Raw genomic sequence first — 11,915 nt, 5'->3', positions numbered from 1 at the left:
TGTTATAGCGCTTCCTACATTGCTCCTTTTTTCAATTAATTTATTGGTCTTTTTTAAAACATAATAATTTTAGCGTAGTCATTTCTAAAACAGTGACAATATAAGTGTCAAAATCTCCTACCTTGCAAATTCGAACGAATAAGTACCAAAATCAAATCTAATGCTTTTCCAGTGATGTAGCAATACAATATTTATGTTCCAGTTTTTCAAGATTAGTAATTCTTATACACCAATGTTGTTATTCCGTTTTGTACAAACTATCTTTTGTAGCGCAGTTCCAATTTATCTTTATTTTTTTTATTCAGTTTTATTATTTAGCGATACTCGCGGCGGCTATTCACCATGTTGCAAAATAATTCAGTGGTTCCTCGAATAAAAAGGTCCCATATTTGATAAAAAAAATTAATTTAATGTACAGTAAAACAGATTTTCGATGGCACAAAGGATAGAGAGTTCGCCTTCCAACTAGGTGAACCGGGTTCGAATCCCTGAGATGGCTGGTAGATACGAATCCGCATCCGGCTTGCACAGACTACAGTGCTGACGTAAAATATCCTCAGTGGTAGACTGATCATGGGTTAGAGTTCCCTTACCGTCCGGCTAATCGTGGGAGGGTTTGCTCTCGATGTAACGTCCATGCTGGTTAATTCCCTTAAAAAGTCCTTCACGTAGGCAAATTTCTCCCCATACTTGACCCTGGAGTTCCCTTGTCTTTTGGACTTTGCTCAGAAATGCAAAGCTACGGAGTTGAACTATGGTAGCCGTAAACTAAACATTCGGTCTGCTGCTCAATGAAGGTAATAAAATTATAAAAAACAATAAAAACAAACAATATTATTGTACGGTATTTTTAAGACTTTCCAATAAGCCTTCGATACCGATCCGTTTCCTGCTACACAAGGATAATAGCGCAAGTGTTAAATGTAATAACTATGTGTGTATGCTATGTATGATTTTGATAGATTTGATGAAATGCTAGAATGAATTTATTTGTGCTATCCATTTAGATTGAAAATAGCATGATAATAATAAGTTTGTTTATTATTAAAAAAAACAATATTTAATTACAGTACCCTTCCAAATTATTAGGGACACTTAAAATTTCTAAAAAATTGTTATTTCTCAAAGTGTCATAACTTTTTCAAATATGAATCAATTTTCATAAAAATTTCTGGATATCACGTTCAGGTCTTCTACTTTCACCTAAAAATTACTAAGTTAATTTATCTCAATTTTTTGCAAAAATTTGCACATTTGAACAAAGCAATTTTTTTAGAAAAAAAAATGTCGAGTCTGACAAGTCGCTACCTTGTAACAAAAATTTTTGCATAAAAATTATTATTTACACATTAAAGTACAAGTCATTAACTTTAAAACGTGCTAAAGTAAATGACTTTACGATTTTTTTCGGCCGAGATATGAGATTGGGAAAAATTTTTGTCATTTATAGTGAAAGAGAAATTATTGTGAATTCGAAAATTATTTAGTATTTATTCTTGAGCTTAAAGACATCAACCTATTGACTATTTTCTGTTGAAAATTTGTTAGCTATTAATTATTTATTTATTTATTACGTAAGGTTCGCATAAGTTTATATTTATCACAGTTGAGAAGAGTTTAACTTTTGTATAAAAATAAGTGGCAAAATAAAGTTAAATTTCTTAAAAATTTCTAGTGTCGTTTTTTAAAATTGTTATTGCAAATTTACAGATAATGTTCTTGTTTGTAATAATGTTTTAAATAAATAACTTAATTAATCCGAATAAGAAAATTGCAAAAAAATACTAAATAATTTTCGAATTCACAATAATTTCGTTTTCACTATAAATGACAAAATATTTTCAAAATCTCATATCTCGGTCAAAACAAATCGTAAAGTCATTTACTTTAGCCCGTTTTAAAGTTAATGACTTGTACTTTAATGTGTAAATAATAATTTTTATGCAAAGAATTTTGTTACAAGGTAGCAACTTGTCAGATTTGACATTTTTTAAAAAAAAAATTGCTTTGTTCAAATGCGCAATTTTTTGCAAAAAATTTAGATAAATTAAACTAGTAATTTTTAGGTGAAAGTAGAAGACCCGAAAATGATATCCTGCATTTTTTATGAAAATTGATTCATTTTTGAAAAAGTTATGATACTTTAAAAAATGACAATTTTTTAGAAATTTTAAGTGTCCCTAATAATTTGGAAGGGTACTGTAATAAAATGCACTTGAGACACTAATATAAAAATAACAGCAGAAAAATAGTTATCAATTTAAATTGTGCAACATAAACAAAACATGAGTACATTGAAAAATGCTAAAATACGACTCAAAGAATAAGATGAACAAAGTACTAAGCCAAAACTTTTATTGCGATATAAATTATTTTCTATTAGATTACATTTTATGGAAATTTTAAGCATAAATTATTTTGAAATTCTTAATCTTTACAATACTTTGCGTACAGAATAATCACTTGCAGCACAACAAACATAATGTCCTGCTTTTGAGCTACTTTTTTAAAGTCAAACTTGGATTCTGTCAAAATCGGAATTGTGTCACAATGGAGAATGCGTCAAAATTAGGTTATGTCCATAATTGAGCTATAAATTATACACATTCTTGGAATCTTAACTACGCACGTAATAAAAAGTTTGTGCTAGCTAGCCATCCTTTAGAATTGTTTACGTAGAGATCTCAGAAAGTTTACAATACGGCTCAAGAAGCAAAATGTCCTCCTCAAGAGCCAAATCTCTACTACGAAATCGAGTATTTTATTCCACTGAATTTGACGGAAATTCTAACCACATACATTATATAGTTCAATGGGTTAGACACCATTTTGAAACGCTGTCCGTAGAGAATTTACACGCAGCTCAATATACAAAATGTCCTGCAATTGAACTAGTTTTTTTATGTCAAACTTAGGTCTTGTCCAAATCGGGTTTGAAACATAATCGGATAAATCACAGGTTATGGGAATATACTAACATTGCACGAAAGTTTGTGTGTGTGTTAGTTCTCTCATGAAAATCACTACATTATTGTCTATGCAAAGTTTTCGGAGTTTTACAATTCGGTCCAATGAACAAAATGTCCTGTTCAGGAACGAAATTTTTCATTAGATCATTTTTTCTTTCAGTCAGTACCGTTATCATGTTTCATAAAAATTGAGCGACGATTCCATTAGTGTCTAACAGAAACGGTCTCATTAAACCCATTTCTTATTTTTCCATATTTGGAACTCTTCTATCATGCTTATATAATGGGGGGAAGAGAATAACTCATTTTTCAAGTCATACTTCACGAACCCATTCTGATGGAAGTCAAGTGCCATTTGTTCCATAATAACTCTATCCCAGTTTTTGAGTTGAAACTTTTCAACGTTTTTATCTGTCTCCTTATCCACTTCATGCATGTTTCTTTGTTCTGACACTTTTTGCTCTTCAACAACTACATCCCTATTCTTATCCACTTTTTTAATGTCATATTGAGCAGATGTTAGTCTTTCTGCCAATTCAACATCGCCATTCTTATTCATCTTCTGAATCTCCTCCTGAGCACTTTGCTCTCGTTCAGCCGATTTTTGCTCTGCCAGCACTTCGGTCCAGTCCCTCAACTTAAACTTGCTTCCATCTCTCTTTCCCTTTGAACTGAACAAAAAAGACGATGTTATTAAATTCCTACTATTAGTTCACACTCTCATTATAACTTATCGTTCATAAAATACTTTTTATTCATCCATTCAAGATCAAACATTTTTTTTTAAAATTTGTAGTGGATGACACTTGATGTAAATACAGTTTTTTCAATTAATTCATTCATTAAATAGAGATGAGCAAAAAACGAAATGGAATTTTCTGATGGGTTAAGCGTTAGTCATTGTTTTAAATTTTACTATAAGCGATTCAGTTTATCTCATGTTTTAAAAATAACATCAGTGATAATTTCTAACTTATAGCTCTATTTGAACAAAAAAATAGTTTATTGCGCACATTGAAATATTTAATTATTTATATTCGCTGTGTCAGATAAATTCACTAAAGAATATTATGTGCTATCACGTGTGGTCCACGTCACCAAATTTATACTTTTATAGTTATCTGATACCACGCACTTATTTTTCTTCCAATGTCAAATTTATTTAGTTAGTTTAGTTTATTAGTAGTTTACGATTAGCAATTTTCCATAAATTTTCCAGTTGAACTCAGAACATGTTATACTAATAAAATAAATGTAATTCAATTTTTTTCCTTCAGTTTGGTAGCTTTGATTGCAAGTTTAATCTAAAGCTCTAATATTAATAAGACCTCTCATAGAAAATTTAGGAACAAAGCTGAAATTTATTACTAAATTAGTTTTTGTGGAAATGAATATATACTTAAGCGTGAATAACTATGTTGTTAGTTGTACTTAATGTGCAGTTTTAAAAATAAGTGGAATCTGAATACCACGGTAAGAAGTTTCAAAAGTGATAACGAAAATATGTTTATTCAACCACAAAATATACTGCTAATTATTGTTGCCAGAATGACGTATATCTCTTTTATATGATTTTATTTCACGTTAAGAAGATGCAAGGATTTTTATTGAAATATACACTACTATACAATTACAAAATTATCAATTAAACATTACTTACAGCTTTTTACGAATATATCTAAACAGTTTAGACATTTTTTTTTTTTATCAAAATGAATTCTTTCTGCGAGAAATTCAGCCAATTTTCACAAGAGTTCAAGAACAAATGACACTTTTTAATTATTAAATATATCTTTTATCACACCATTCATTGTTATTACGGTAACAATAGCACTAACATTGTTGCAAAATGAGTATTTTTTTACAACACATAACAACAGAGTACTTTAACATTCATTGTCTGTTATGACAATGCTTTCAGATTACAGTTGTTAAGCGTAATGTTACTATTGATTTACTCTATCATAAAGATCTTTTAGAAATTATTTGTTTAAAACTCTATAACAATAATGATACATTCAGAATCATAGTTACAGGCTTTTATTAAAAGAATTTTTTTATTTCAAGACGCAATTCAGATAATAGCTCGTTATTCAGAAGCGAACTAATAGCCATTCATGTAGGGATAAAATTCATTCTTTAATTAAATGATTCTGGTGGCATCTGGATCTGTGATTCCACAATAGGCATTACTTAATATTTCCTAGCTTTTAAAATTTATTTAATTTCTTAAATTTCTTTCTTTCAATCATTCCTAATTAAATTATTTAATTTTTATTACAATTTATAAGAAAGGCGAATATAAAATGTTTTATTCTTTTTCTTAACAATCAATGTAAAGGCTAACTTTTTATTTCAATACTAATGTAAGACTCATTAATTCACTGAATCGTAAACAAAAATTTATAACTCTTCCTACCACAAAAATATTTCAGTTCTAGAATAGCAGAGGACTGGTTGCGGATTGTCGAAAACTGTACTGAAGTTAAAGGTTGGAATGACCAAACAAAGCAATAAAAGAACAAAATCAAAAATGGAGATTGAAGAAAGAAAAAGGGAAGGGTTCTTATCCTAGTCTTAAAAAAACTCGGAAGTAGAAAAAAAATAATCTACTCACAGAAACACAGTGAAAAATACATTAAAAAAAAGGAAGAGGTTCAAATTAAAGCCAAATCAAGAAAATTTTTAATTAAAATTTTGACCCGAAATACAGAAAATTAGATTTACTAAACACGAACGAAATCGCCAAAACTATCACTATGACATCTCACTCCAGTTCGCCACCAAAATTTTTCGACGAAGGAGGTAGGTAGGTACTTTACGTCGCGCTAGAGCTACACAATGGGCTATTGGCGGTGGTCTTGAAAACATCTCTAAGGATGATCCGAAGACATGCCATCACAATTTTGATGCGCTGCAGAGGGGATGACACCTCCACTTTGGTAGTACGACGAACTGCTTGTGAAGTCTAGCACTTTTCGGTAGAACAATTTAATAAATATTGATGCCTCGCACCCTCGGTCCCTTCACGGTCTGATCAAAGTGATCACCCACCCGCACATTGACCGCAGCCAGAGATGCTCGACTTCGCTGTTCTACTGGGAACAGTGTCTTTACAATCAGTTCACTGCAAGACTTCAAAAGGAGGAGGATAATTTTGAAAAAATTGAGCGGATGTCAGTTTAGAAGTGAATCCGGATACACAAGCCACTCCATTACGATGAGGAATTTTAAAATTAGAATACAAGTTTGTTGATACACGTCAATCTTTTTACGGATTGAAAGTCGAACACAGTATGGATACAGGCAAGTCCGTGTTAAAAAATCAACTATAACATAAGACGAGGAAAAAAAAAATAATGGTTACTTGTTCCTTTTTTGTAGATCATGTAGGAGTTCCATTATATAGAAGTTCCACTATAAGGGTTAGTGGGAATCCAGTTTGGGCTTCTATTCATGCCACACCGCATATGTCTGCTCCAATATAAGACCTAGAATAGAACAAGATTTCGGCAGTTACTTGTTCAAGAAAAAGAAAAAACCTGGCATTTAAGTGTGAACAACCAGTTTGATCTGGAACAGAATCTGGTCACCACACATAAATGACAACACAATATAAACATACATTACCGTGACTGACCGACATCACGAGAATGTCTACTTTCACCGGTAAATGCCGAGAATCTCATAATCCATTTAGTGAATGTCAGAAATAATTGTAACATCCGACCTTCTATTACTATATTCATTGATATATTTATTTTATATTTTAATATCTGATGAGGATAGATTAGGAGAAACATCAGTGTTAGGAGTACAGGTTACAGAAAAAAGGACTATACTGAGATAACAGAACGCATTACAGTTACGGTTAAGTTTTAATTATTCTCCCCCACCAAAATGGGAAGAGACATAAAGTTGAATATATATGATAATTTCTGACATATACAGGTAATCGTCACTTGCGTTCAGAACGACGTGGTAAAATTGTGGGTTCAATCTTGGGCCACTTGTACTTGCGTCTCCCATAGTGGAGTAGGAACATTGAAAATACCATTGCGGAGTTTCTGAACTCAGATATGAAGAATTGGTATGGATATATGGTAAACGTACTCGAGCAGAATTCAGCTGGCTAATGTTGGCCTTAAGAGTACGCCCTGAATCCAGTTTAACGACGTATTGGCGCAATCCTAGTCTGAGAGTTAAAATTCCTAATTTCCACACTTTAGCATTGTTTTGATACATACTACGTACTTTAACTCTTCCCCACTCGGAGTGAACATATAGTTTGTCTATGGTGCGAACTCCCCCTGCCACAAAGTCTGAGGCTGTCCGCTGCTATGGAAACAAGAATAGCGCATTTCAAGAAGGGTAGATTTTCTTCACTCTAGGAACAGCACAAAAGATCGATGAAAAAGCTCCCTTTTTCTCACTGTGTCCAGAGCCTACACCTGTCCTAGGGTCAGCTGAATTATAAGAGGCAGCATTTTCATGCAATTTTCTTACGCGTTAAATATGTTTGGTTTTAAAAAAAACTAGTGTGAACGTTGACTGTGTACTTTTTTACCGATAGGTAATCGCAGTCTACTTGTTATAATCAAAATAAATAAGAAAATGTAAAAACAAAGAAACCTATGCTAAAAAGTGTTAAACTTAATTTTAAAAAAAACATCCAAAAATAATTATTTTTTACACTAAAACGTGGTATTAACGAAGCAATCAAGTAACTATGTCAGTGGGTGGATTGTGCTTGATGGTTCAGAGCCAGTTTCTTAACATTCAGTTCAATATTTTTGGTTAGGTCAAGACGCAAGTCTCCTCGTCGCACGATTTCTCTTTTTTGTGATTATGTCCTTCTCAACACTGAATCCTCGCTCCACAAGGTAGGAGGAAGGGATGGTAATTAAAAAATTTTTTGACGATAGCCCATAGTCCAGGGTAGAGAGCGACTGATGTTATTTTGAAGCCAAAATTCTGCGAGACGATCACCATTCTGGAAGCAAAGTTTCATTATTTGAAAGTTCAACCAATTCCTCCCGAATATGAACCTCTGCTGTTTCAATATTCACGAAAGAGTTCATAGCAACCCCATTGAAGGATTTCCAGGGTCAACACATCTTTAACACGATTAGAAAAGTTCATGTGCAAAGACTGAAGGTGGTGACAATGTTCTTATGTATCATTAGAGGGAATTTCACTATTCTTTTTAAGATCCTATAAGATTGGAAATTGGCTAAACTCATTGGCTACCAAAATTGTGTTTCCACGAAATGAGTTTAAGAAAGGGAGAAATAACTGATTTTGTAATGATCAAATTAAGTTCGTCGCCTTGAAGTTGTAAATTATCACCATTAAATTTTGGAAATAAACCAGTCATGTATGCAACGTCTATCTTGAATTCAAGCAATCTGTCTCTCAGAGCTACATCGAAGAGATTCCAAAACCTATTGAGACAGGCGCCTTTGGAAAGCTAGCGAATCTCAGTGTGCAGTAGCAAACGATTGAATTTTTCATCGTGTTTCTTACACAGCTGTCTGAATAATCGATCGTTGAGAGCATTACTGCGAATTTTGTTCACAGCAGAGATGGCGTAATGCAATGACCGATGCAAGCGGTCGCTGAGATTTTTTCAAACTAAATGCTGTCTGTGAATCACGCAGTGAACAGCTAAAATACCTGGTACCTCCCTCTTAAAAAAGGCGATAAACCGACGATGTTGACCTACCATTGCAGGAGCTCCATCAGTGGCAACAGAGATAATATTCGCAAGAGGAATATTTTTCTCTTTAAAATAATCTTTGACAGAGTCAAAATGGATTCAACTTTGGTATCTACGATCAAGCTTCTTGCAGAAAGCATCTCTTGAACAATTTTTCCTTCCTCAACCAATCGGACAACAGTAAAGCCTCATTACTTGGCCAGGTTGACTCATCAACTTGAGGAGAAAATTCGGATTATTAAGGAAGCTTCAACATCTTCCGCCATCTTATCAATTTGTCACCGCACTGTATCGTTGATTAACGGGATATTTTTTTATTACATTGGATGCGGCTGGATGGTGTGAAACTGTTTCTAAGACTTCCTTGACAGACGGCCGTATAAACTCTTCGCCGATGGTATGAGCTTTCCCAGATTTAGCAATTAATTTTGATATATTATAAGAGCCTATTAAAACCACCGTCGGATTTTTGTGACGAGGTTAATAGTAAGCCTGAGACCTGTGGTGCCTTCAGAAACTTGTCCTTGATGTTCGTGAAAAATTAGAAATCTTCATTTTGTTTGTCAGGATTAATTTTTTTGCAAATGCTCTTGCAAACGGGAATGTTTCATTGCCTCATTCGATAAAACTTGGCTACAAAGTAAACACACGGGTAGTTGAGAGTTCGACAGCGATTGAATAAATCCGAACTTTAAGTACGTGGCACTGTATCGACGATACTTTTTTGGTAAACGACATTGTTGGCGACAGCACAATACAAATGATGAAAGAAAATAAACTATTTCTCAAAATTAATAAATAATTTCTGTAAAGAACTAACTCGCGCACGTACCTGTCCAAAGAAACAATGAAATCTAATCCTGGGGGAAAAAAACTGAAAGGAAGTGAACGAAAACTATCATAAAAACACTAGTCATATCAAACATTCATATTAAAAGAGCATGCACTTCAGTTTTCGCCAAATGGCTTGAATGAGTCAGAGTTATAGGAGAGGGTCTTAGAAAATCCTATAACAGTAATTGCTGCTGTTTGTCAAAATCTTTATTGCGATTTAATAATCCCCCTAATATTTTTGAGGATCCTATTAAAGAAAAATGAGAATACACTCGAATTTTAAAAAAATAATAATGATTTTCCTCTTTGTACTATACAAAAAATTAAACAAAACACTTTCGATTTAAAATTAATGAGCGAATACGAATATCACATTGACGCCTATCCGTCCAATAGTTCAGAACATAGTCACCCCGCGCTAAAATCTAAAAATAGATCAAATGAATATGTAATTCTTGATGGCCAGTGCTTTTCTAGACCACATTTGATGAAAATAAAACAGCAAATTTATTGCTCGATAGTCAAAAAAAAGTTCTATTCGAAATAAATAAGCCGTTCCCAGAAATAAGAAATTTATGAAACAAATTTTAGCCGAACTGCTTAAATGAGTCAGAACCAAACGCCAAATGGTTTGGATAAGTCAGAGGAAAAAACAAATGACTCATGCGCTGCGCTATGCTGGTTTGAAACGGAGAATAGTTGTTCCACAAGATCGTTTTATTGCTGGTGAAATGATGTATCGAATATTTAATTTTTTATTATTTAATATTAATTTAAGAATTACTTTACTTATTGAATTAATCTTAATTCAATTATTTGGGAGTTTAAAAACTAAATTTAAATGACTAACCCCCTTACTGCCTATAATATACCCAACTCACTCCCCCCACTGCTCATAACATACTCAACGCCCCTTGTCTCCCAAAACAAGTTCACTGCCCTTCAGTATACTCCCATCGCCCCCGTTGAAAAGCAATCCTCTATCCCCTGATCCATTGCGACTCTATTCGTCGATATTATTATATTATACGATATTTTAATATCTGCTGAGCGTTGACGAGGAGAAACATCAGTATTCGGAGTACAGGGCAGTGGCACTTAACTACACCTAGTATATATTTCGGACATTTACCAAAGCAACTATGTGATAGTCAACATTTTAATAGATGAGAGTAAACATCCATCAATTTCGATCATTCACAGTAACAGGCCACATAGGCAATAGGTTTCTCTCCATTAACGATATGGCTGAGTATTGCGATTTTAACTGGACTGGCATCAGACATCAGCACAGTAGGCAAATTTGGTAAAACGGTACTAAAACATGGTCACTGCACACTTCAGCTTTCAATTTTCTACATGCTGATTAACAGGAAGCTGTTCATTGAAGTCTACGATCTTCCTGCAACAACCCGCGAAGAAGGTACGACATGGTTGAAAAGTTAGAGAAAACGTGAGTTAAGTGATCATGCCAAGAAATCTACAACTTCCACATTTGTAGGTCTTTTTGTTTTTCAGAAGCAGCACGAACTTCATCCGGTAGGTAGGTACTTTATTCACGTCGCACTAGGGCTGCACAATAGGCTATTAGCGACGGGCATAGAAATATCCTGAGGATGATCAGAAGACATGCCATCCTAATTTTGATCCTCTGCAGAGCGGATGGCTCCCTTGCTTTGGTAGCCAGACCACCTGAGCGCGATGCCTAGCACTTAACGGCAGAACAGTTTAACGAGGACAGATACCGCTTACCCTCGGTCCCTACGCTGGCTGCTCAAAGTGGTCACCCATTCACTTACTGACAGCGGCCAGCGACAGTGTTTTTACGACCAGTCCACTGGGAGACGAACTTTATCTGGAAACTTCGTTTTACTTTTCTCGATTACGTACCTTAAATATTGAATTCGCGTTTGGAAAAATGACTATTATTATTTACATGCAGATTACACTCCAAAATACGTTGTAAGCGTAGTCTGAGATAGTAAGCACATTCTTTTTTAGTGGGACCATGATCCTCAAAATATGCTTCACTATTTCGTAAACTGTGTAGCATCTGTCTATCGAATTCTGAAGGAGCTGTTTCAATTCCAAAACTTGATCTCTCCATACGATACGTACCTTTGTGTGTTTGGATAATGCTACTTTGTTCACCCACTTGAAAATGTAAAGATGCTTTAAATAAATCTTGTTTACAGTAATAAGCTGAATTTTTCAAGCTGCACAATATATCGTCGATGCGGCGAATTGGAAAATTAGCCGACCTTAGTCTTTCATTTACACCACACTAACAATCTACACAGAGTATAACTTTTCTATCTGATTTTGAACCACGATGACTTAGGGGGTAGAGCGTTTTCCTTCCAATGAGGTGTACCAGGTTCGAATTCCGATCG

The 11,915-nt window shown here is 33.9% G+C and overlaps 1 protein-coding gene across 1 annotated transcript; it reads right to left on the bottom strand.

Annotated features, from left to right (window-relative positions):
- Positions 1-2,344: 2,344 nt before the first annotated feature.
- On the bottom strand, positions 2,345-10,264 carry LOC107436778 (uncharacterized). Its single transcript, XM_016048589.4, has 2 exons — positions 6,337-10,264; positions 2,345-3,640 (listed from the first exon to the last, which is right to left on the bottom strand). Exons 1-2 carry the CDS (start codon positions 6,369-6,371, stop codon positions 3,199-3,201), a joined length of 477 nt encoding a protein of 158 aa, XP_015904075.2. The 5' UTR covers positions 6,372-10,264; the 3' UTR covers positions 2,345-3,198.
- Between the last annotated feature and the right edge of the window lie 1,651 nt (positions 10,265-11,915).

The sequence above is a fragment of the Parasteatoda tepidariorum genome, chromosome 3 (assembly GCF_982258835.1).
Source record: "Parasteatoda tepidariorum strain Cologne lab strain chromosome 3, Ptep-v5.0, whole genome shotgun sequence".
NCBI classification, from domain to species: Eukaryota; Metazoa; Arthropoda; class Arachnida; order Araneae; family Theridiidae; genus Parasteatoda; species Parasteatoda tepidariorum.
Note: the sequence above shows the minus strand (reverse complement) of the source record. Positions and strands in the feature narration are given on the sequence as shown.